Raw genomic sequence first — 24,005 nt, forward strand, 5'->3', positions numbered from 1 at the left:
AAGGCATTCCAAAGAAGAGGAAAAGGCAGCCTGGGTGTGGCAGCAGGCCGGGGCGTCTTTGATTTCGGAAGGAGGGTGAGAGGTACTGTATTAACACTAAAAAAAATGCAATTGACTGGATAGGAAGAGAAGGTATGGAAAGCATCTTTTTTCAGGAGCTGGTCCTGTCTAGACAGGCTTGGCATGGAGCTAGGCACTGTGTGTATGCCCTGGGTTCTGTCTTAGGGTTACTGTTGCTACAACAAAACACCATGACCAAAGAAACTTGGGCAGGAAAGAGTTTGTTGGCTTACACTTCCGCAGTACTGTTCATCACTGAAGGAAGTTAGGATAGAAACTCAAACAAGACAGGAGCCTGCAGGGAGGAGCTGATGCAGAGGCCATGGAGGGTGCTGCTTACTGGTTTGCTTCACATGACTTGCTCAGCCTGCTTTGTTATAGAGCCCAGGACCACCAGCCCAGGGATGGCCCCACCCACAAGTGACTGAGTCCCCCCCCCCCCTCTTCTAATCACTATTTAGAAAATACAGTCTAAATATATACAGCCAGATTTTATAAACACCTTCTTAACTGAAGGTCTCTCCTCACAGATGACTTCAGCTTTTGCCAAGTTGACATAAAACCATCTAGCAAATTCCCAGGTGTCTTCCTGGGTCCAACCTCACTAGCCTATGCTTGACTAGGCCATTAAGCCTATTCTATGCCAGACTATGGAATCTACCAGAAAAGCCAGAGGACCAAGTATTCTGAGACAGAAAGTAAAGCCAGTAAATGGGTGACTTTTCAGGAGATCTCAAATTCCCTCCTCCCTGACATCTTGGGAAGGTTTTGCTAGATGGGGATGGAGAAGAGAAAACAAATAAAAACCTCTGTGAGATCCAGCTCTAGGACCCTTCCTGGTGGGTGACCCTTGAGGAGGGCAAGCCCCTTTCCCCTTGCCGTGACCCCCCTTGCTGTAAGCATGAGTGGAAATGCCTCAAAAGGTAGCCCACTGATATCTGAGACTGAGCTCCATGGGGGCACTGAGGAATGGTGATCTGAGATCTGAGTACAGAGGTTGTGCTCTGAAGCATGGACTCTTTATAATGCTTGCATTCTCTTCAGAAGGCTTTGCTTCCTGTCACTCCTATTTTTTTTTCTAAAGATTGTCATAGGAGACAATTTCAAAGACCTTTATTAGAGACCACAGTTCTGTTTTTTTTTTTCTTGAGCCTTGCACCCCAAGGAGACAGACCTGTTACCCACGGCCTGGTTGAAATGAAGTTCTTTGCAAACAGACAGCCCAGTCCACTAGTTATCTCACCTAGTCACGTGCCTCTGGGCAACCGCCCATCTGCTTTATCTTGCTGTGCCCCAGCTTCTTCTGCCTGGGGCTGTGGCTTTACAGGGATTCTCTCCCTCCCCTCAAGACTGGGTGATTCAGGAAGCAATAAGCCGCTGAGCGCCAGGACTGGGGCTCCCTCCCTAATCCCCAGTCTGTTTTTATCCCATGGCCTTGGGTGGGGGTTGGAGAGTGATGAGCAAGTTGGTAGCTGCTGGCCTTACTGGACAAGCAGGACGGAGCATTCCTGGGGACAGGTTCCCTGCCTGGGCCAAGAGGAGCCAGAAGTCATGTGGGTGGCCCTGGGCATGGTCTGGTTCCTTGCACTTGGGGGACCTCACCAGGCCTGGAGCTTCTGTCCCTCTCAATGCAGCTGCAGCCTGCACATCTTGAGTGATGGCGGCAAGGCCAGGTAGGACGCCTCCAGGTGTGGGATGGGCCATCAAAGCCTTCACAGATCCACTGGGTAGACAGAGTCGGGAGGGGTTGGATGTCGGCAGCTATCCACTTACTCACGAGTCACCTGCTCCCACCTCAGGCTATCTGATACACGTAGACATGCTGGATCAGGACCCTTAAGACCCAACGTCTTGGGAAAGCAGTGTGTGATGGGTCGGTCATCTTCAGTATGCAGGGGGTTTACTCGGCCCACGAGGTGTGAAACATGCAGGGGCCAGGGTCTGGAAGTTTTCCTGAGCCTTTCTTCGTGTTTGTGGTGCGGTGAAGCCTTCTTTTAGAAGTCTAGAGGTTTCTTCCCTCTCTCATTCTTTCCCTTCGTTTACTTCCTTCTTTTTTTTCTTCCTCTTTGCATCTCCCAGCCTTCTTTCTAGGCATCTCTCATTCTCACGCGTGACCTCCACAAGACACCCAGACACATTAAGGTGACTTTGTCTCCTAACCCATGGTGGGACACATGCCTCCCCATGTGTTTCCTCCAACTTGATTAAATACAAGGCCAGAAATGCCCATTTCATAGTAGGAAGCTCCCTCCTTCTTCAGCCCGCTCCTTGATTTTCCCTCACGCTTTCTTCTCTTCATGGACCTTGGAAGGCAGAGCCACTGTGGTTGGTGGGCTCTAGCCTTTCTCGTGGAGCTCATTTTTTTGCTCTCATCAGGAAACTTTAAGTCATCTTTTCTCAATGTCCTTGGCTTAATCAGGAGGAAACTTAATTTCTAATGGGTTCAAGGACTTCACTCACACGGGGCTTTTCTTACCAACTTCTCAACCTTGTGGCGTTCATCATCCTTTCTTCTTTGCTTTGTGTGAATATTGAAGAACCACTCATCATTTCTGAACGTGGAAATTATGTTGGTGGAACTACCCTCCTCTCGATGTTGACTTGATTAGGATTGATGGAGGCTGAGAATAAAGATAAACCTCCAGAAAAGAGAACTTGTCTGTTTCGGAGGAAAGAAAGCATTCTATTGTTGATGTGTTTGATGATTTAATTCATATGGGAAGTAAATTTGCTTTTACTAAGTAAGGCAGGCTGATCCGTAATGATGTTCAATCAGCCTGGAAAATGCTGATGACTAAGGACGGTGTGGTTAAGGTGCTTTTGTCAGCCTGGTCACAAAAGTGACACCATCCACAGAGAGCAAATGCCTCAATGTCACATGCCATTGGTGATGGAACCAGTACCAGATCCATGGATCTTACTCAAGACAGGGTTTCTCTGTAGCTTTGGAGCCTGTCTTGGAACTAGCTCTTGTAGACCAGGCTGGTCTCAAACTCACAAAGATTCATGGATCTAATTTTTAGACTCTGGGAATTCTGCCATGCATGGACATTCAGCTATCTGCACATTGTCCTGCGAGGGCAGTGAGGCCATGGAAGGCCGCAGAGAAGCCTCCGTCTCTAGAGGCCACAGGTACAGATGGCACACTGAGATAAAGCCCCTTCTGTATGTCGGTTGCCTTCCTCAGACCCAGTTCTAACCTTGCAGAGCAGCATCCCAGCTCCCTTCCTGCTTCACGTTCAGATCCTGAACACAGTATGTGTGCCTCTGGGAGTCACAGTTGCAGCTGTGTGCCCTGGGAGGTGGCTTGGTCAGGGCAACATAGGCACCTAAATAGAGGTTTCTCTTTCTGTTAGGCTATTTTGATCCTCCCTTGACCATACCCCTTCCCAGGGCCGCGTTAAGGGACAATTTCCCTATGAAGTCCCTTCCTTTACCCGTATCCAAGCTGTCTTCCTTGTTAACATCTTACCCATACAGATAGGCAGGCACTGCATGTCTATGTAGTACGTATTAGGGTTTTTCTATGTATGTATTCAGGTCTCTATTCTTTGGCTAGATTATCAACAGCAATGGTCAGACACTGTGACCTTGATTCCATGTTAGGGGGTGCTCTCTCCAGAGCCCACTAGACACTGCAATTGGTGTCTGTGTTAACAAGCAGATCTGGGACCTCATACGGAAATAATGCTTGTTCAAACCTCCCCCCCCCCATTTCTGTAACCAGGACAGTGGTGTGCAGCGACCCTGACTTGACCCTGCCCCCAGCTTCAATTCCTCCGGACACCTGCAGGCTGCGCCTGGAGCGAACCGCCATCCGCAGGGTGCCTGGAGAGGCCTTCAGGTCTCTCAGCCGCCTGGAGCAGCTATGGCTGCCTTACAACGCTCTCAGCGAGCTCAGCGCCCTCATGCTCAGGGGCCTGCGCCGCCTACGGGAGCTGCGTCTGCCTGGGAACCGCCTGGCTGCTTTCCCCTGGGCGGCGCTCAGGGATACTCCACAGTTGCAGCTGCTGGACCTGCAGGCCAATCGCCTGTTGACCTTGCCCCCTGAGGCTGCGCACTTCCTGGAGAACCTTACTTTCCTGGACCTCTCCAACAACCACCTGATGAGGCTTCCTCTGGAGCTACTGGACACCTGGGCTCACCTGAAGACCGGACCCTTCCTTTCCGGCCACCGTGCCAGGCTAGTCCTAGGTAATCAAGATGGCATCCATCATCAAGAACCATCCCGGTGCATGCTGGGCTTTTTAGGCAACTCTTCAAGCCTCTCTGAGGCTGATGATATCATGACTGATATCATGTTCATCTTCTATACTTGAGGGACGATGGAATGATGTCGACATTAATTTCAGATTTAGTAGTTCCAGGCAAACCGAGCCAGCTCAGATTCCAGAAATCAGAAAACTGAGACTTGGGAGGTCCCTAGTCACACAACCAGTGTGTGGCCCCCTTAAACTCAGTTTCCCAGCTCAGGATGGAATGAGCCGGTGCAATATGTCAGCTAGACCGGCCTCTTCTATTCTTCCTTGTTCCTGATTAACCAAAAGTTTACCAAGTAAATAAGCAAGCCTTTGCTGCCCAGGGCACCTGCCTGCTCCTGGGGCTGATGGGTAACTGGAAAAGCCATGAAAAACAAAGCAAAGAGGCTAATGATCCTTTCATCCTTTTTCCTAACCTAATCCCTCTCCCAAGGACAGCTTCGAATTATCATGTTTACTTACAAGATTCTTATCTTTTATACTATGTTTACATGTGCATACAAACACACACATACACACACATATCCACACACACGCACAAAGAAAAGCTGTGTATTTTTACAATTTTTAAAGTATTTGTGTATCACATGTGTGTCTGGTGCCCTTGTAGGCCAGAAGAGGGCGTTGTATCCCCTGTGTCTGGAGTTATAGATGGGTGTGAGCCTACATGTGGGTGCCGGATCCTCTTAACCACTGAGCCATCTCTAGCCCCTGCTGTCAATTTTTTAAAATCATATTGTATGTATTAACCAGCACCAATTTTCTCATCCAACAATATATCTCTGAGATCTTCCTAAACAACCGCAATGAGCAGGTTCGTTTACTGCAGTAAAGCAGCCATCCCCGCTTCAAAGATATTTCGATTGTTTCTGTCTCATCAACACCTTTGGTACTGGAGACTATTCTCAGTCATTCATTCTTAGTATGTGTGTGCAAATATATCTGAAGGATGGATGGTGAGAAGGGAACTTGCGAGGTAATCCAGTACACCTGTGAAAAATTTTATAATCAATTTGGTCGCTTCTAAGGCAGTTGGTACAATTTTCAGTCTTTGTCCCTAGTGTGTGAGACTAACCATTCATATGGTCACTAAGTTTTCTTGCATATTTATGTGCATGTGGTGTGTGTGCATGCATGCTTGCATGTGTAGGGGCATATGTGTGTGTGAGCAGGTGCCCACGTATATGAATGTGCAAACCTGAAATTGATGTCACTTGCCTTTCATGGTCAGTCTCCATTTTATTTATTGAGGCAGGGTCTCCCACTAACCCAGAGCACTGGTTCAGCTGGTCTAACAGCTTGCCCTGGGGATTCACTGCCTCTGCCTTCCAAGTGTGAAAACTGCAGGCTTCCACCATGCCTGCCTGGCCTTTATGTGTGTTAGGAAATCCATACTGTTCCTCGGCTCACCCAGCAAGGGCTGGATTATTATTCACCGAGCCATCTCCTCAGACCCAGTGAGTATTTTTGAGTGGCCTCTCATTCTTGATATTGTAAACAGTTTATTTATGAAGAAAGAAACAGTGGCAGAAAATGGCGCTGTCACTGAATCAAGTCTCAGGTCACATATTAGCAAGGCAAGGAGCTGGGATTGGAGGTCAGTTCTGCTGACTGTGAGCAGAAAAATGGCCTCATTTTCTCAGGGGAACAGGCAGCTGGACATGGAAATCCAGCATGAACCTCTTGCTTGCTCTCTCACTTCTGCAGGGCTTCAGGACAACCCCTGGGTATGTGACTGTCGACTCTATGGCCTAGTTCATCTCCTAGAAGGCTGGGCTTTAAACTTGGTCCTCATCGAGCCTAGACTGAGGTGTGCCAGCCCACGCACCCTGGCTGGGGTGGCCTTCAGCCAGCTGGAGCTGAGAAAGTGTCAGAGCCCAGAGCTCCGTCCAGGGGTGACCAGCATCGTGTCCCCCTTGGGTAGCACGGTATTGCTACGCTGTGGAGCAACTGGGATCCCAGGTCCTGAGATGAGCTGGAGGAGAGCCAACGGACGCCCACTCAATGGCACAGGTGTGTGAGCAACAAGACCTTCTGTGTTGAGTGTAGGTTGATACAGGTGGGTCAGCTTCCCAAATGGAGAGCGGACAAAATTAACAGGGACTGGTGTAAAGCAGGCTGGACTCTGATTTGTTTGAATGAAGTTGGCTAGAATCTGCTCGCATGCTGGACATATGACAATGACTCTCAACGCATCCTGTCACTTCTCATTAGGTACTTAATTATCAGAAACTCAGGGCCCATGGTAGGAGCAATACAAAGTTAATTTGTTTTGTTTTTTGTTTTGTTTTGAGTCAGGGTTTCTCTGCGTAGCCCTGACTGTCCTTGTAGACCAGGCTGGCTTCGAATTCAAATATCTGCCTGTCTCTGCCTCCCGAGTGCTGGGATTAAAGGTATGTGCCAAAAGCCCAACACAAAGTTGATTTTTTTTTTAGGAAGAAAATATTCTTAGTGTATTTAACATTTTAGCAGGTGTTTCCTTTTAAAATATCAACCCAGAAACATTGGGAATAAATAGTGATGGAATTGCCATCTGTTGAGATCTTGTAATCTTACAGGTCTAACATTGTGTTAAGTGAATTATGTCCATGATGTCTTTGAACTTTAAAAAGTCAGTGAGATTGATGATCTGAGTCTATAGCCCTAGCATCAGAAGTTCAAGGTCAATCTTAGCTACATAGTGAGTTACAGGTTAGTAAAACGGGCTACATGGGACCTTCTGTCAGAATCAACCCCTCTCCTGAGCCAAACCAAACCAAAATTGTAAAAAGCAACCTGATTATCTTTTCTTTTTTCACACAAATAAGTGGAAGTGCTGAGAGGTGAGTGCCTGCCCCATATCACACAGCTCATATATGAAGAAGCTGGGATTCCAGTCAGTCTAGCCCTGGCTTTGTGGTGTGTACGAAGTCTATTCTGACTGAGTAGTGTGGGCAGAGAGGGATCATTTCTGTTACAATGACATCAGGGACCAGAGTCACGGCCAGACACAGCCAGAAAACAAGTCAAGCAGAAATCATTTCTTAGCACCTAACCAGAAAATCTCACATCACCCCAGCTTTCTTCCGGCTCCTCAACAAGGCTGACTGCTGTTGCTCTAAGATAGGGATTTTAGGTCAGTTCGGTGCAGAAGGCCCCACTGTGTAAAAACACAAAGGTGAGGATGCTAATTAGATGTGTCAGTTGGGGTGTGCAGAGGTGGTTATGGCACTTCCAGATTGTCCTCTCTTCCTCATACTCGCCCCTGAACCTACCTACCCTCAGGGCACTTGCCTGTTCCCTAATGGGACCCCTTTGCCACATTCTAGAACCTGAAGGGTAAACTCTGAGGAGATTAAACTTTGCAGGCAATTCGTTGCACTTAAGCAGTTTGTTCTTGAGTAACCCAGTAAAGTGGGCCATGAGGGACTTGAGATTTGAGTTCATGCCACTATTTTCTTGGAATGAGTGGTATTCACTATAGTGTGTATAGACCAGGGACTGTGTGTGACTTTGGCTGTAGAAGGGAGCCTGAGAAGACAGTTCATTAATTCCTTCATTCCTGCCTCTTCTCTCTCTAGTACACCAGGAAGTTTCCAATGATGGCTCAAGCTGGACTTTGCTGGATCTGCCTGTTGTGTCTTTCTTTGACTCTGGAGACTACATCTGCCAGGCCAAGAACTTTCTAGGGGCTTCTGAAACTCTTATCTCCTTGATTGTCACTGAACCCCAGACTTCTACAGAAGATAGTGGGGTTCCGGGGGCCCTGTGGCCAAGGACAGGAGAGGGGGCAGAAGCTGCTGCTTACAACAACAAGCTGGTGGCCAGGCATGTCCCCCATATTCCCGAACCTGTAGCTCTGGCTACCAAGCCTTCGGCGCCCAGCATAAAGGAGTTGGAGCTCCAGCGCTTTCAGATGGATGTCCCAGGAGAGTTCTCCAGAGAGCGGGCAGAACACCAGGAGGCCCAGATGGTCAGGTCTCTCAAGGTGGTGGGAGATACTTACCACAGTGTGTCGCTGGTGTGGAAGGCCCCTCAAGCTGGGAACACGACGGCCTTTAGTGTCCTTTATGCGGTCTTTGGGCAGCGTGACATGCGAAGGATGACTGTGGAGCCCGGGAAGACTAGTGTCACCATCGAGGGGCTTGCTCCAAAGACCAAGTATGTGGCATGTGTCTGTGTGCGGGGCCTGGTGCCTACGAAGGAACAGTGTGTCATCTTCTCTACTGACGAGGTGGTAGATGCGGAGGGCACCCAGCGGCTCATCAACATGGTGGTGATCAGCGTGGCAGCCATCATTGCCCTGCCTCCCACCCTCCTGGTTTGCTGCGGGGCTCTCCGGAGACGCTGCCAAAAGTGCCGCACTGGGGGCTCCGCGGAGGCGTCCGGTGCCTATGTTAATTTGGAAAGACTGGGCCACAGCGAGGATGGCTCAGAGGAGTTGTCCAGGAGCAGCCTCAGTGAGGCGGACAGGCTTCTCTCAGCTTGCTCCAGCCTGGACTCCCAGCTCTTGGGAGTCAGGGGTGGCAGACGCATCAATGAGTACTTCTGCTGAGCCGGAGTCTCCAGTGACACCCGCCTGGTCACTCTCCTCTTCAGTCTCACACACTTTCACACCCTGACTGTGTGCTCAGCCACCCTTATGGTTCGGGTACTTGCTTACATGTCCATTTACTTCAACGCCAGCTAACACAGCTTACTAAGCACTTACTATGTTCCAGCAGGTGTCCAAAGCACTTCGTAGGTATTAACTTACTTGACCCTCATAACAGCCATTAGGATCTGAAGGCACCATTTCTCTCTCTATTTTCCTGGAGAAGAAGCGAGTGTTAAGTATTTCACTTGTATCAGTCAGTTTCTGCTACACAACAAATAAAAGCAAAAACTCTGGTTTGCGGCACTAAGATACTCACTTTTCCACTATGCGTCTGTAGGTTGGCATGACTCTGCTGTGTCTTCCATTGGGCCCCAAGGTGAAGAGTAACAGTGGCTACCTAGGGCAGACTTTTCTCTGATGACATAAGAGGAATGAGTTAAATCATGCAATGCCTCTTTGTGTGAGGTTGGTACCTTGCTGCTTGTGCTTATATTGCATCTGTCAATGAGAGTCTCATGGCCAAATGCAACTTTAACAAGTCAAAAGAAGTTACTAATCCTCCGAAGGTCATGATGGAAGGCAGAACATCTGCAAAACAAATTTATGGCATGGTCCACTGTAGCACTGCCACTGGGGAGTGGCAGCTCCAGCAAGGGACCGGGCAGTTAGACAGTTGGTTGCACAGAGAAGTCTTACCACTTGCGCTCATCCATATTGCGCTCCCTCCATTGAATTTGAATATTTAACCTTTTGGATGCTTGGGAATAAACACTTTATTGGCAATGAACTCTCAGGAATATTGCTCATTTGTTCTCAGCACGGTAGCCTGGAGAGAGCCAAGGATCAACTACAACAGAGGAAACTGTCAGAGGCATCCTGTCTCGCTCCCAACCCATTCCCATGGAACAGCCTTTACAATGTTTCTCAGCTGTTCTTGGTTTGGGAGAGGATTCCATCCCTTGTCTACAGAGGAGTGAGTGCTCTTAGCGGAAGACCCCATTCATCCCTTGTCTACAGAGAAGATGGCTATCAAATCTTCAAGTAACAACTGTGGCCTTTAGAAGTGATTCAAGAAAAGCATTTAACTGGTACCACATAGGACAATTCACATGATGTGAATGTTGACTAGATATAAATCTCCTTCCTGTTTGCAAAAGACCTCACAAAATGCTCCAACAGCCCATTCTGGAGGCTGGGATATTTAATTTTACAGAACTAAGAACAAGGGAAAGATGGAGTGTCTTTTGGAATCCATATCTTTGACAGATTTCTGGACATTATGCTTTTATTCATATTAATCTCTGAAATTCAGTTCACAGCATGTTTACTACGAAAAATGAATTTTTTGGCAGCCACCAAAACCTGGGATCAGAACCACAAGAACATATGTGCACATGATTATAGATTCACCAAACTTAGGTGACTTTTTTTTGATGACCCCCCCCAAGGTTGCATTTAATTATAACTTATGAATCATCACCATCAGCAAGAAAAATTGTCTGGTTAGAGAGTAATGGCCTTGTCTACATCACGGAGCCACATAATTTTTTGTAAACAAAACCAGATCATGAATATCAACAGACTTTACCTTTGCTAATGGAATGAATGGAAGCCAAACACAGACTGCATGTTAATTAATGCGCATGGATGTGGTCCAGTAAAGTGTTGTTTACAAGAACAGATGACAGACTGGAGACAGCACTGAATTAGCTTTGTTGAACTTCGTGGAAGAAAATCAGGAACTTGAAAGCAAAAAATAAAATTAGTACATCCAATATTGACCAAGAAACAGAGGAAGAGGAAGGAGAGGAGAAAGAGAGAAAATGGGGGTGGGGATCAAAATCCAATAGGATCACCTTCAAGGTGTGGGTGATCATTGCCTGCAAGATGGCTGGCCTCTTAATGTCCATGTATCAATTCTCTTTTGTATGTTCTGTCTGCAGTCATTCTGGATTGTTCTCATGAGTATTTATCCTACTGAAACAACCTCCTCTGGAAAAAGAATAAATAAATGGTGTCTGGTTTACATTTTAATTTTCTAGTATAACTCATCCCCTGAAAACTGGATGTTCTCTACAAAGCCTAGAAAAAGAATTCTTGGTCTTTCTGTCCTAAAGGCCAGCTGCCACCTTGGCTATGGTGAGCCTGTGGTCCACGGCCCCTGGATGGCTAGTTTAGGAGCCACAAATCAATGTCAATAAGATTACGTGTTTTATGGCATTTCCGTTATACATTTTTCAGTCACAGCATGACTGTATTCCTCATGCCTACACAGATGGTTTGTCCAAAGTCACTTATTTTCAGTTGCTTCTCCACATTGCCGGATACAAAAAGGCAAAAACAAGTTGTGTACTGGAAAGAGGATTGTAAGCTAGCAAGCTAGTTGTTAGTCTAGGGTCCCACAGAGCTCGTTCAGAGGGCTAGAGTTGAATCTACTGAAGATAATCACCAGTTCCCAGGGATTCGAGCACTTTGTTTATTTGCATGGGTAGGACATATCCAGCGGATGCTATTGCAGCAGCTTCCACACTTTAGTGGTTTGACACGTAGTGATTCATTCTTGCTCTAACAGTCTGCTCATTGAGTGAGCGGGAATGAGGGAGGAAAGGCCCACCATCTGGAAAATCAGCAGTCACCTCGACAAAGAAAACCCAAACAAAACTACTGAGTTGTGGAGGGGCTTTTCAAACATCTTTGCTTCTAATGTCTCAGTAGCCAAAACATGGGTCACGTGGCTTGACTATTTCACGGGAGCTTTGGAATGTGGTCTTGTGCATTTCCCTCAGTGGCATACTAGCAAGCATGAGTGGCCACGACACCATCTCCATCAAATATTGTCAAAAGTTAGAAAGGGAAGCTAAGCTATGGTGACACACACCTTTAATCCCAGCACTCGGAGACAGAGACAGGCAGTTCGAGGCCAGCCTGATCTACGGTGCAAGCTCTGGGAGATCTAGGATTACACAGAGAACCCCTGTTTTCAAAAAAGATAGAAATGGAAAAGGCTTTATCTAGAGAAGACAGAGGAGCGTCTATCTGCTACTGAGTGGCTCACCCAGTTCTCCTCTCTAGGCTTTCTCAAAGTGACTCACATTGGGGAGTAAGAGGCACTTTCTGATTGAATAGGATAGTCTCTTATTGAGAGTCTATTCACATAAGGCAGGAACTGTCTCCCAGTAGGAAGTCATATCTGTGCCACAATCACACAGTAATTCTCCAAAAACTGTCTCTTGAGACAAATCTACAATCCAAGTCCCTAAAAGCATCCTTCAGGAGGGGAGAAAAAGATGAAATACCTTCAGATCTTCTCTCCTTTGATGTCAGGGTCTCATGATATTTAAGACTGCATTTGGCAAACAAGTTAATTAAGCTAAACAACAACGCTAGTCAAGTAAGTCGGGGTTCCCCAGAGAAACAGAACTTGCAGGATGAATCTATATATCATCTATGTCTATCTAGATTCTAATAAATGCCCTTTCTATTGCTATATCTGTATCTAGATAGATATAGAAAGGGGACTTATTAGAATGACTTTTAGGTTGTGGTCTAGTTAGTCCGAAAATGGCTGCCTACCAATGGAAGATCCAAGAATCTGGTAGTTTTTCAGTTCACAAAGTTGGATGTCTCAGTCAGTCTTCAGTATATGCTGGAATCCTGAAGGAGTAGACCAATGAAGGAATGGGCTTGCCAAAGAGAGTCAGAGCAAGCAGGCAAAGAGAACCAACTTCCTTCTTTCATGTCCTTTATATATGCTGCCAGCAGAAGGTATGGGCCACATTAAAGGTGGATCTTCCTACCTTAAATGAAAGTTCCAGGTTAAAAGGCATTGTGGCACATGCCTTTAATCCAAGCACTCAGGAGGCAGAGTTTGGCAGATCTCTGTGAGGCCAGCCTGATCTACAAATCAAGTTCCAGGACAGCCAAAGCTGTTACACAAATAAACCCAGTCTCAGAAGAAAAAAAGAGTGAGTTTTCCTACTTCAAATAATTTAATGAAGAAAAAACTCCTCACAGGCGTACTCAGCTGCTTGGGTTCTAGTTAATTCCAGATTAATCAGGTTGACAACTGAGACTAGTCATCTCAAGCCCCGTCAACTTGACAAGCAATCATATCTCCTTATGCCATGCTTAATTTCCAAATGAAAACAATAAACGGGTCATAATTGTGCCTAACATGATATAATTATCCCTCATACAACTGCAAACACATTATAAATTTTAGAATTGGTGACACTGTCCCTTGAGGGACACTCTTTTGTTATTTCAAAAATTAAGTATGATAACTGCTGATATTCTCTTAATTGATGTTACATTATAAAAGAAGTAGAATGTCTGCTGTGTTTCCTAGCCATGGCACTCTTGCCCTTGGAACCAAAACTTCTAGACCATCAGAATTTAAGGTCATGGAAACAGGAAGGAAAATTTTTTCTAGTGGGTTGCTAGGGGTGATAATGAGTAGATAGTGCCCTTTTCTGACCCATGATTCATCCTGGCTATGGAAGAAATCATACCACATATTGAACACTGATTCAAAGCATATATCACCTTCTGGAGAACCCTGCCGAAGTACCCAATAGTTCTGTACTGTGTCTTCAAAAGGCCAGCTGCTTCAGGATGGTGGGAATATGGTAGGACCAGTGGGTTCTATGATCATGAGCCTACGGTCACTCTTCTCCACAGGTGAAGGAAGTTCTTTTATCAGCAATATTGTGTGGAATACCATGGTAGTGGATAAGGCATTCAGTAAGTCAATGGATGGTGGCTTTGGCAGAAGCATTCAGTACAAGAAAGGCAAATCTATAATGAGAATAATTGGTTTTTTTTTCCTGTGGAAGAAGTGGTCCAAAGTAGTTAACCTGCCCCCAGGTCGCTGGCTGGTTGGTCTAGCTGGACCACAGCCTGCACTGTCCAGAGTGGACGGCTACAAAATTATAATCCTTTTCTCGGGCAACCCTGAAAAGCATGAGTGAAGGGAAGTCTTCACAGTGTGAAGATCTTCAGGTACTACACATGGCCTTATATTTTGTGTGCAAGGAGAAATAGTCAAATGTATGAGTGTTCACTGACTCATGGGAAATGGCAGGTGCATGAATGCTCACTGATTCAACTCATGGGCTATAGTCAATGGATTGGCTGTGTGATCCGAAGTTTGAAATGAGGATGATTAGAAAATTGGCAAGAAAGGCATCTAAGGATGAAGCATGTGGATAGATCTCCCCAAAAGAGTGAAGGGTGTGAAGATACTTGTGTCTCGTATAAACTCTCACCAAAGGTGATTTCAGCAGAGGAAGAGTTCAATAACTAAGTAAATAAGGTGACCTGTTCTGTGGGCACACAAACACAGTGCCATGTTGGCAGAAATGGAGATTATGCATGGGCTTGATGACATGGACTGCCACTCACCAAGGCTGACCTGGGTACCACTGCTGCCAAGTGCCAGATCTGCCACCAAGATAGCTTTGATTGTTCTCTCCCCTCCCCCACAGCTACTTCCTCTGCCCCTTTGCAAAATGGTGGGCTGATGGTTAGAAGAGGAGTTGCAGAGGTGAACAACTCTCTTCACCTCAGACAGGTGGTGGGTGTTCTTTACAAGCTCTAAGACAACTTGTAGGAAAGTGAGTAGGTCTGAATTTATGTTAAGTAGCACGCTGAGTAGACATCGTAGGAAAGGGTTCTTTTTTTTAATTTTTGGCTGCTCTATTTGGATACAAGAGGAAAGAAAGCAACTTACTTGTGCCTTCAGATACCTACCCATTGAACTGCAGAGTCCCAGAAAGAAAGCTTAACTAAGTCTTGGGACACTTGACAGAGGGTTCTGGAGTAAAAATCACTCTGTTGATTCTTTGAGGTCAAAGTGGCCAGACACTGTGTCCTCTCCACCTGCCGCTGGAAGTGTGCTGCTTTGGGAAGGACCTTGCTCTGTGAAAACACTTTGCAAACGTGGATCAGCTCCTCGTCTTTTGAATGTAATGACAGCAACACATTTCACAAGGACTTTGTGTTCACAACACACTCTGTCTTTGTAAATTTTTTTTACCTTGAAAGGAATTGCAAAGATGTAGCGAAATGTCGAGTTAAATTGCCTAGGAATGCCCACAAATGCCTCTGGCGTGAGAGGGAAGCCCCGGACATAAGCAGCTTAGTTGGTGACCCATTTCCCCTCACTGGTTAGCTACTGAGCGGATTTGTTCTCACAGAAGCCTTTTGTGGGGTATAATTTATATATGAATTTTTACAAGGACCCACGGAAAGTTGGTATTTTCTTAAGTTCCCCCAATTAATAAGAAAGTTGATACATCTGTTCCTCTAAAAACTTTGTCATCATAAGGAGTGAATTATTGGGCAACTACTGTGTGCTGGACACTTTAGCTAGTCTAAACATTTCCTGGACAAATTGTGAGATTTTTTTTTAATATTTGGTACTTCTGTCTATATGTTGCTTTCATTGGTTAATGAATAAATATTCTTATTCAGTAGAGAATATACATGGATTCACAGGTTAAAAGATATTTCCCAAACCTCCAGACTCAGAAACATAAGCACAAAGAAGACTAAATGAGGAAATATCTATAGTGTTTTTTTCTCACCACCATAGTGCCTGACAAACATGCCTTACAGTGAATGAACAAAAAACATTGCATGAATGAAGAGTGTAGAACAATAGGGATTACCATAGACAACATTTACAAGCTTGAGACATGATCTATGTGGTGTGAGGCAGTTTTGGAAAAGTCAAGGAAAAGATATGCCATCAAGCTTCCTGCCTCATACCCCAAAGCTTTGGGTTTATGTTCTTAAACTTCCACAAGAAGGAGCATCCTGATGTATAGCTGATTCTCGTAACATGAGTTCCAGAAGCAGCTGTCATAATGCAGTAGAAGTGTGACTCAATACATTACCCATGGTGCTACAGACAGGCAAGGGGCACAATCACACAATTGCTTTGCTGCTCACATCTGCTTTCACTTTTAGAAAATAGCTGGAATTTGGGGGTTATTTGTGAATTGGGAAGTATGCGATGCTGTCTGGCCAAGTCCTGAGCCATGGTGCTCAGGATTGTAACATCTGATTCTCTTACTGGATTCTTAGTAAGAGGTGGAGAGAAGGTAGATGCAAAATAGAACTTGATGTCTGACCTGTACTTCTCTTTCCAGTCTCAAGAACTGGAGCTTGGTGGACTTTCTCACTTTAGTTAAGAGGCCCAACTTCTTCCACATGGAAGGAGCTCACATGGCCTGAGCCTGGGAGCTGGGCTGTAACAGAGCCCAGAGCATTTGGGGCCTTAGTGCTGCCGTGCTGACCTACATCTTCATGGATTACCAATAATAGGATTTGCTACTCAGAAGCTGAGACCATACCTACTGAAAACACATGGGGCATTGCCTACAGATAAATATGGCTTTTGTTTTTTACTGTTTCTTGCAAGTTCTGGTCTCTTGGGATATGCATGCGGCTCAGCCTCTCTGTCTGCCAGGGTGCACCTGCTCAGAGGAGAGTTTTGGCAGGTGCGATGTGCTGAAAAGATTTCAGAAGGTGAACAGGGTGAGGGGGGAGTGAGCTTTCATTAGGAGTCAGATGGAGTGACTCAGGCTTAGAGCTTGTGGGAAATCAGCTAAATCTCCGTGGGATTCATTTTAATTGGTTCTGCAGTTTATCCAGCAGAACACTTTTACCAATATCAATCTCTTTTATTTCAAGTTTATTACTTGTATTTAATCCCCATGTCTAATGAGAGTGTCCACCCAGTACTACCTCTAGGCTCCCCACGCTGATCAAAGTTTTCTGCTTTCTTACCCAGGAGTCTACAGTGCACGGCAATGTCTTTGGGAAAGATTCCAGGCAACTTTCCTGACGAATTCAAGCAAGTGAGAATTGAAAACTCCCCCTTATTTGAACTTCCCCGGGGGGTTTTCACCAACATGAGTACCTTGAAATATCTTTGGCTGAACTTTAACAGTGTCGCTGTGATCCACCTAGGCGCCCTGGAGGACCTGCCAGAGCTGAGGGAGCTGAGACTGGAGGGGAACAAACTCCGTTCAGTACCCTGGACAGCGTTCCGCGCCACCCCTTATCTACAGGTCTTGGATCTCAAACACAACAGGATTGACACACTCCCGGAACTGGCTCTCAAGTTCCTAGCCAACCTGACATACCTTGACATATCCTCCAACAGGCTGACAGTTGTATCCAAGGGTGTCTTCTTGAACTGGCCAGCCTATCAGAAAGGCCAGCAGCGTGGTTGTGGAGCTGAGATTGTCTGCAGCACAGTGTTGGCACTACATAATAATCCTTGGGTATGTGACTGCCGGTTAAGGGGGTTTGCTCAGTTTATCAAATCCATTGGTCCCCCTCTCATACTGGTGAGTTCCTACCTGATATGCCAGAACCCTGTCTCTAAGGCAGGGCAGCTTTTACATGAAACTGAGCTCAGTGTTTGTATGAAGCCAAATATCTCAACTCCTAGTGCCAATATCACTATTCAGGCAGGAAAGAATGGGACCCTGCAATGCTTGGCACAAGCCAGTCCCTCACCAACCATAACATGGAAGTATCCTCTGAGCACATGGAGAGAATTCGATGGTAAGTCTCGTGTACTCTCTGGGTATATATAGGGGCAGTGTAGAGGTCTGTTAGGACTCTGTCTCACTGCAGAGGTTTAAACTGTCCTTGTCATGAATGATGGGTGCAGGTAAGATTGGCATATTTATGTATTACCTCTCTAGAGCAAAAAAGAGTCCAAGAGAATATTCCACTATCAGCACTGTTTAAAGTGGGCACATGCAGATCTCAGAGAAATGGATATACTGGAACTGGTGATTTTATAAGTATGTAAATATGTTTATATGTTAATAAAATTGAATATGAACGAACACATTTTGGGGGAACCTTCTAAAAGAAAAGCATAATACTAATATTTTAGAATCCTACAATTTTATTTAGAGGCTATTTTAACCAGAGTTAACAGAATTACGCAGGGGTGCTTATAAGCTTTATAAGACCCTGCTCTGGAGATTTGAACTCAAGTGAGTGAGTCCAGGGCCAATAATATGTATTGTTACATATGTACTTCTGTGGTGTCCCCTTGAGTGTTACCCGTAAGATAAGGATAGCAAGTCTTATGTATTGCCTGTCTATATACTTTATATTATTGTAATCAGACAATATTAGCTCAAAATTATATTAGGGCCTACAGGAAAGAAATGACTTCCAGGGGCCCAAAATTGGGATCCAAGATTGCAACCCCTTTCTTGGAGTAGGTATCAGCATTTTCCAATATCACGCAAGGGCTCCCCAGGAGCATGGTGGAGCTGGAAGGACATTCTTAGCTTCTTAACTCTTCCTCTGTCTAGAACAGTTGAAATGGAGTTGAGGGGTACAACCAAGTCACTTGTCATAAGTGATGATGAACCCCAGGTGGTTAAAAAATAGAGTTGACTGCATTTCTTCACCTTTCTCTTTATTTTTTAAGATTTTTGTTTTGTTTTGTTTTGTTTTTCGAGACAGGGTTTCTCTGTAGCTTTGGAACCCATCCTGGAGATAGCTCTTGTAGACCAGGCTGTCCTCAAACTCACAGACATCCACCTGTCTCTGCCTCCCAAGTGCTGTATTAAAGGTGTGCACCTCACTTTTTATTTTGATCTTACCCAGTTGACTGGGGGTTAAATGCTAACAGCAGAGAAAGACGTGATTCATCATTGTAGTTTTCTTTTAAAATGAACAACTATTTCCAGAGACGCACTACCGTCACTCAGCTTTAAATTTGTATTTGCTTATTTGATGTCTATGGCGTCATAGTCCGGGTGGCTTCTGCTGTGGTAAAGCACCATGACAAGAGCAGGCTGGGGAGGAGAGGATTCATTTGGCTTATGTTCCCTCATCACTGCTTCTCAATGAACTTCCTCCACATGGCTTTCTCGGTCTCCTTTTTTTTTTTTATAGAACCCAAGACCACCATCAATATGGCCCCACCCATATTGTTCACCAGTTTTAAAAAACTGCCCTTCAGGCTTGCCTACAGCCTGATCTTATGGAGACATTTTCTCAACTGGTGGTTCCTCCTCTCCAACGATTCTAGCTTATGTCAACTTGTCATAAAATTAAGCCTGCCCAAGTACTGTTTTACCTTCATGTATGCCCACGAATCACATAATGCCTAGTGCCTACAGAGGCCAGTAAAACCCACTGGATTCCCTGAAACTGGAGTTAAAGATAGCTATGAGCCACTATGTGAGTGCTAACAGTTGAACCCTTAACTGCTAAGGTTTCTTGCTGGCCCCACTATAATCACTCTTAATACTGTGCTATCTCTAGTCTCCCAGAAATAATAGCAGGTAAGACCTGATGAAATTTTCTGTGAACTGTGTAAGTGCATGTCATCTCATTTTCCTGACAACAAAATTGAGGTTCAGAGAATTTAAGCACTTTGCCCAGGACCATGTACTTGAAAGAGGCAGGGGCCTACGTATTTGATTTCTAGGTTCTGAGGAAGATCTGGGAGGTAAGGATTCATCTGGAGTTCATGATATCTCTTAATCACTCCATTTTGATAAAGCTCCTTAGGCCATGATCTTAGGTTCAGCAAGGCCAAAGTGGACATAACTAATGTTAAAAGAATATGCTCTCCTTAGAGGGAAGGATGGGCTCCACCTGTGGGACAATGGTTTTACCCTGTAAAGATTTGTTTCTTGTACTTGTTTGATAAACGCTGATTGGCTAGTCGTCAGGCAGGAAGTATAGGCGGGGCAACAAGAATTATGGGAAGAGGAAAGTTTCAGTCTGCAGTCGTGACCCAGCTGCAGTGGAAGCAAGGTATGACTGCCTCGACAAAGAAGGTACCAAGCCACATGGCTAACCCAGACAAGAATTATGGGCTAATGTAAGTTATAAGAATTAGTTAATAAGAAGCCTGAGCTAATGGATCAATCAGTTTATAACCAGAGAGAAAGAGAGAGAGAGAGAGAGAGAGAGAGAGAGAGAGAGAGAGAGAGGCCTTCACATAATTGCTGTCTCTGAACAACCATGGATAAGTTAATCAGCTGCTCCAATCCTCAGCACCTTATATACAAATTAAATGCATATTCTATAGTTTCCAGAAAGATAACCTTAAATGCAAGGTACAGGCTTAATAAAGAGTAACCATGATTTTAACGTGAGGCCTGGCATTGCTAGAACTTCCCAGCATCTGTCAAAGAAATACACAGCTGTTTCATTCTTCTTTTGACCCAGTGTTGGCCTCCTCCATTGCCGAAGATACCATTCTATCCCAGCTTGTCATTCCAGCGGCCCACCTGATAGACAGTGGTAATTACACTTGTATGGCCTCCAACTCCATTGGCAGAAGCTCCCTTGTCATCTCAGTCCACATCCAGCTGGTCCAGGCCATACCTGCCTTGCATTCTCTTTCCATCTCCTCAGAGGGCAGTGTCTATGTTGACCTACGGGTAGTCAAGCAGACAGCGCAAGCCATCTTGCTGGAGTGGCTCACAGTGCCCAGCCTCCCAGAGGAGCAGTGGTTCACTCTCTACATTGCATCTGATGAAGCTTCCAAGAAGACAGTGGTCCACATAGGCCCTGGGATCAACACCTACTCCGTGGATGACCTTCTCCCTGCTACCGAATATAAAGCATGCCTCAGCCTGAGGAGTCAGCCTCCAGGCCAGGGCCAGTGTGTGGTCTTTGTGACGGGCAAAGACAGTGGTGGGCTGGAGGGTCGTGAGCGCCTCTTGCACGTCACTGTGGTCTTGTGCGTTGTGCTCCTGGCAGTGCCTGTGGGTGTTTCTGTGTGGGCAGCCCAGGGGCCATACAACTGCTGTGAGTGGTGTTTAGGCTGCTGCTCTCTGCACAAGAAAGCCTTCAGGGGTCAGCAAGCCATACCGCAGTGCAAGGATAGCTCTTTCAAAGATTTTACAGCTGTCTGTGAGGATGGCGAGGGTCACAAAGTCATGGAGGGGAATGAGGAGCTAGAAAAGGGGGGGTAACACCTAACAACCCACCATGGAATAAGCTCCACATAGCAAGCTTTCTGTTCAGACTATGTTTGGTCCAACAGCCTGCAAATAATGGCCCTCAGACTTATATTATTAATTATGAAAGCTTGGCCTTAGCTTAGACTTGTTTTTAACTAGGTCTTATAACTTAAATTAGCCCATTTTTGCTCATCTGTGTTCTGTCACATCCTGTTTTTTCCATGTCCCCTCTCCATGTCTGACTGGTGACTCTGCCTTTCTTCTCCCTCATAGAGGCTGTTCTGTCTCCAGAAGTCCCACCAATTTCTTCCTGTCTAGCTATTGATCATGCGGGCTTTTTATTACACCAATTACAGCAACACACCTTCACACAGTGTACAAATATCCCGCAACATCTCCAGTCCCTAAAACAAACCTTCTATGACAGAACAGCTTGACTCCACCCATTTGTGGAACAAGTATTTGTTGGGCATCCACTGTATTAAAATCAAGGAACTTGATGGACAGAGTTCAAACATGAGAAAAGGAACACAGTATTTATCTCTGTAGAGCTAAATCCAATAGAGCTCTGCTTCATTAAACTGATCATTTAATTATGCTTGACCGTGGCTAGAAATTAATAAATGCTATTCTTTGTGTGCACACAGCCCTACAGCATTTGCACAGGGCGTCTCATATGCATTATTCTAAAAAGGATGGCAGAATACTCTTTACTTTAGCTAAAGAAATTTGACCTCGAAAAGGTCAATGATTTGTCCATCACCTACCTAGCAGATGACAGGGCACTGGTCTACAGAGAATGAATCCCATTGTTCTACAAATGAGTCAGAGACTGAGAACCAAAGGCAGTTCAAATAACATTTTAAAAATTAATGGCAATACTGATATTGAAATTAACCCTCCATAATTTCTTTAGGTTCTTCTTTTTTTCCTTCTAAGAAGAAATAAACCTTTTAAATGGAAATTCTGTATTTGTTGGATAGTTTTATGTCATACTGACACGAGCTAAAGTCATCTGAGTGAAGGGAACCTCAATTAAGAAAATGTCTTTATACGATACAATCCTGGAGGGCATTTTCTTAGTTAGTAATTTATGGGGGAGGGCCTAGCCTATTGTGGGTGGTGCCATCCCTGAAATGGTGGTCCTGGGTTCTATAAGAATGCAGGCTGAATGAGCCACGTGAAGCAAGCAAGCAAGCAGCACCCTCCTTGGTCTTTGCATCAGCTCCTACCTCTGGGTTCCTTCCTGTTTGTGTTCCTGCCCTGACTTCCTTTGTTGATGAACAGTGATGTGGAAGCATCAGCCAAATAAACCCTTTCCTCCTCAACTTGCTTTTTAGTTATGGTGTTTTCATCATAGCAACGGAAACTCTAAGACACTATTATACGAAAGGTAGAAAAAAGTCACATTGTCACCTCATGCTGGAAACTGAGTCTTTTAGAGCAGTCGACCCCTCCACTCCTTAGTTATTTCTGATCCTCCTAAAGGGACCTCCGTGGGTCCATATACCAGGCATAGCTGTGGTCCTCATTTCGGATCTTCTCACTTATCTCAGTCCATTTCCCTATGATGGGAGTCTTGATAACCATTAGAGAAGAGGAATTGCTTGCCAACTGATGCCAACACCCATGGAAGGTTTTCAAAGTCTAGATTCTCTCAAAGCTTCCATTGTGACAAACATAGAGTCTATAGTCTCAACTACTCAGAAAGCTGAGACAAGAGGATTGATTATTAGAGCCCATGAATTCAAGACTACCTGATCAGCACAGTGAAATTCTCTCATCAACAGCAAAGCGCCTTTGTTCACACAGACGGAACTCTTGAAGGTCTTGAGAAACAAGGACCGTTTTCTCATCCCCACCTTTTTCCACACTTGCCAACTTGGCTCTGAGGAAGAGCTGTTGCAAGACAAAATCTCTCATCCTCTCTTAGTGATATATCTTATCAGTTCTTGGTTGGAGTTTGGATGCCAAACTGACAAGATGCCGAAACATCTTGCCCGCTCTTGCTTGGAGTGCGAATGTCAAAAAGCTCCAAGTTACAGGTGGATTACAGAGTGTCTACCTGCTTTCTTCCAGTTCTTTTCATCTGTCCTCCTCCGTTTTCTGTGGGTCATCCGTGTGTAAGGCTCTGTACAAAGGTCCTTTCCTCCAGGACATGCGCTCTCGTATGTGGGCCACAGCAAGCCGTCCTCAAACGCTCCTTATACATCTAAGAATAGCAACTGAGCTTTATCCGTAGCTACAAAGTAGACACTAGGTGTTTGCATATATTTGCTCTTGCTGCCCTCACAGCAACAAGACTTCTGCACCCCAGAAGAAAAGTGGGACCCAGACAGCCTTGGTCTTTTAAACAAATTCACACATAATTTGACACCCAAAGACTGTCAAACTGCAAAAACACCCTATTATTTCATAAAATTAGAAAAGTCTGAGTTTAAGGGGCTGGGAAGATGGCTCAGTCAGCAAAGGGCTTGCTATGTACTTTATGAAGACCTGAGTTTGAGCCCCAGAATCACATTTTTAAAAATTGGGCAGGCCTTAAGGAGCGTGCTTGTAATGACAGATAAGCACAGATCACTAGAGTTCGCTGACCAGCTAGTTCAGCAGAATAGGCAAGCTTCAGGTAAAAGTGAGAGACCCTGTGTCAATAAATAATATGGGGAATATTTGAAAGAGACATCTGAGAGAGACCTCTGACCTCCTCATGTGCATGGTACCTCCCCACCCAGTGTATCTGCATACACACCTAGATGCATGAGTCCGTGCCCACAGTGGTGGAAAAATGACTTCAGATCACTTAGAATCACCCCTATTGCTTGGGCATGACGTTAATGTTCCATTTGTAGGCTTTGCAAAGACGATGGCATTTCCAGTTGCTTTCCCTGTTTCCTTCCTACTTACCGACTTGGAAACCTCTTGTCAGGCCAGACTGTAGGTCAGGGCCTATCTCGGTGTGCTACAGTGGGCTGCCCTCCAGCTTGCCCTTTTCTCATGCTGTGGGACTTGCAGGCCTCGCCCCACTGACAGTGTCCCCTTCAGTGTTAACCACATTTGCTGGTCCTGTTTAGCTCTATCCTCTTCTCTCCCAGTAGTCTCCTGTTGGCTCCTAGGCCATTTCCCCTTCTGTAATTATGTCCAAGA

At 45.4% G+C, this 24,005-nt stretch overlaps 2 protein-coding genes across 2 annotated transcripts; both read left to right on the forward strand.

Annotated features, from left to right (window-relative positions):
- The first annotated feature begins 1,611 nt into the window (after positions 1–1,611).
- Lrit1 (leucine rich repeat, Ig-like and transmembrane domains 1) lies at positions 1,612–8,853 on the forward strand. The gene is made up of 4 exons (XM_048421620.3): positions 1,612–1,733; positions 3,788–4,254; positions 6,027–6,332; positions 7,880–8,853. The coding sequence occupies exons 1-4, from the start codon at positions 1,612–1,614 to the stop codon at positions 8,851–8,853; spliced, it is 1,869 nt and encodes a 622-aa protein (XP_048277577.3).
- A 7,437-nt stretch (positions 8,854–16,290) lies between these two features.
- Lrit2 (leucine rich repeat, Ig-like and transmembrane domains 2) lies at positions 16,291–20,873 on the forward strand. Its single transcript, XM_048421567.3, has 3 exons — positions 16,291–16,400; positions 16,694–17,475; positions 20,122–20,873. Exons 1-3 carry the CDS (start codon positions 16,291–16,293, stop codon positions 20,871–20,873), a joined length of 1,644 nt encoding a protein of 547 aa, XP_048277524.3.
- Positions 20,874–24,005: the final 3,132 nt, after the last annotated feature.

Source organism: Myodes glareolus, chromosome 5 (assembly GCF_982192425.1).
Source record: "Myodes glareolus chromosome 5, mMyoGla1.1, whole genome shotgun sequence".
Lineage (NCBI taxonomy): Eukaryota > Metazoa > Chordata > Mammalia > Rodentia > Cricetidae > Myodes > Myodes glareolus.

What these genes read in the sequence shown, in the direction of transcription:
- Lrit2 (XM_048421567.3), top strand. Translation starts at nt 16,291, where the DNA reads ATGGCTTTTGTTTTTTACTGTTTCTTGCAAGTTCTGGTCTCTTGGGAT. An exon ending in TCAGAGGAGAGTTTTGGCAG is followed by an intron (nt 16,401 to 16,693) that starts GTGCGATGTGCT and finishes TTTCTTACCCAG; the next exon opens with GAGTCTACAGTGCACGGCAA. An exon ending in CACATGGAGAGAATTCGATG is followed by an intron (nt 17,476 to 20,121) that starts GTAAGTCTCGTG and finishes CTTTTGACCCAG; the next exon opens with TGTTGGCCTCCTCCATTGCC.
- Lrit1 (XM_048421620.3), top strand. Translation starts at nt 1,612, where the DNA reads ATGTGGGTGGCCCTGGGCATGGTCTGGTTCCTTGCACTTGGGGGACCT. An exon ending in AGTGATGGCGGCAAGGCCAG is followed by an intron (nt 1,734 to 3,787) that starts GTAGGACGCCTC and finishes TTCTGTAACCAG; the next exon opens with GACAGTGGTGTGCAGCGACC. An exon ending in CCGTGCCAGGCTAGTCCTAG is followed by an intron (nt 4,255 to 6,026) that starts GTAATCAAGATG and finishes TCACTTCTGCAG; the next exon opens with GGCTTCAGGACAACCCCTGG.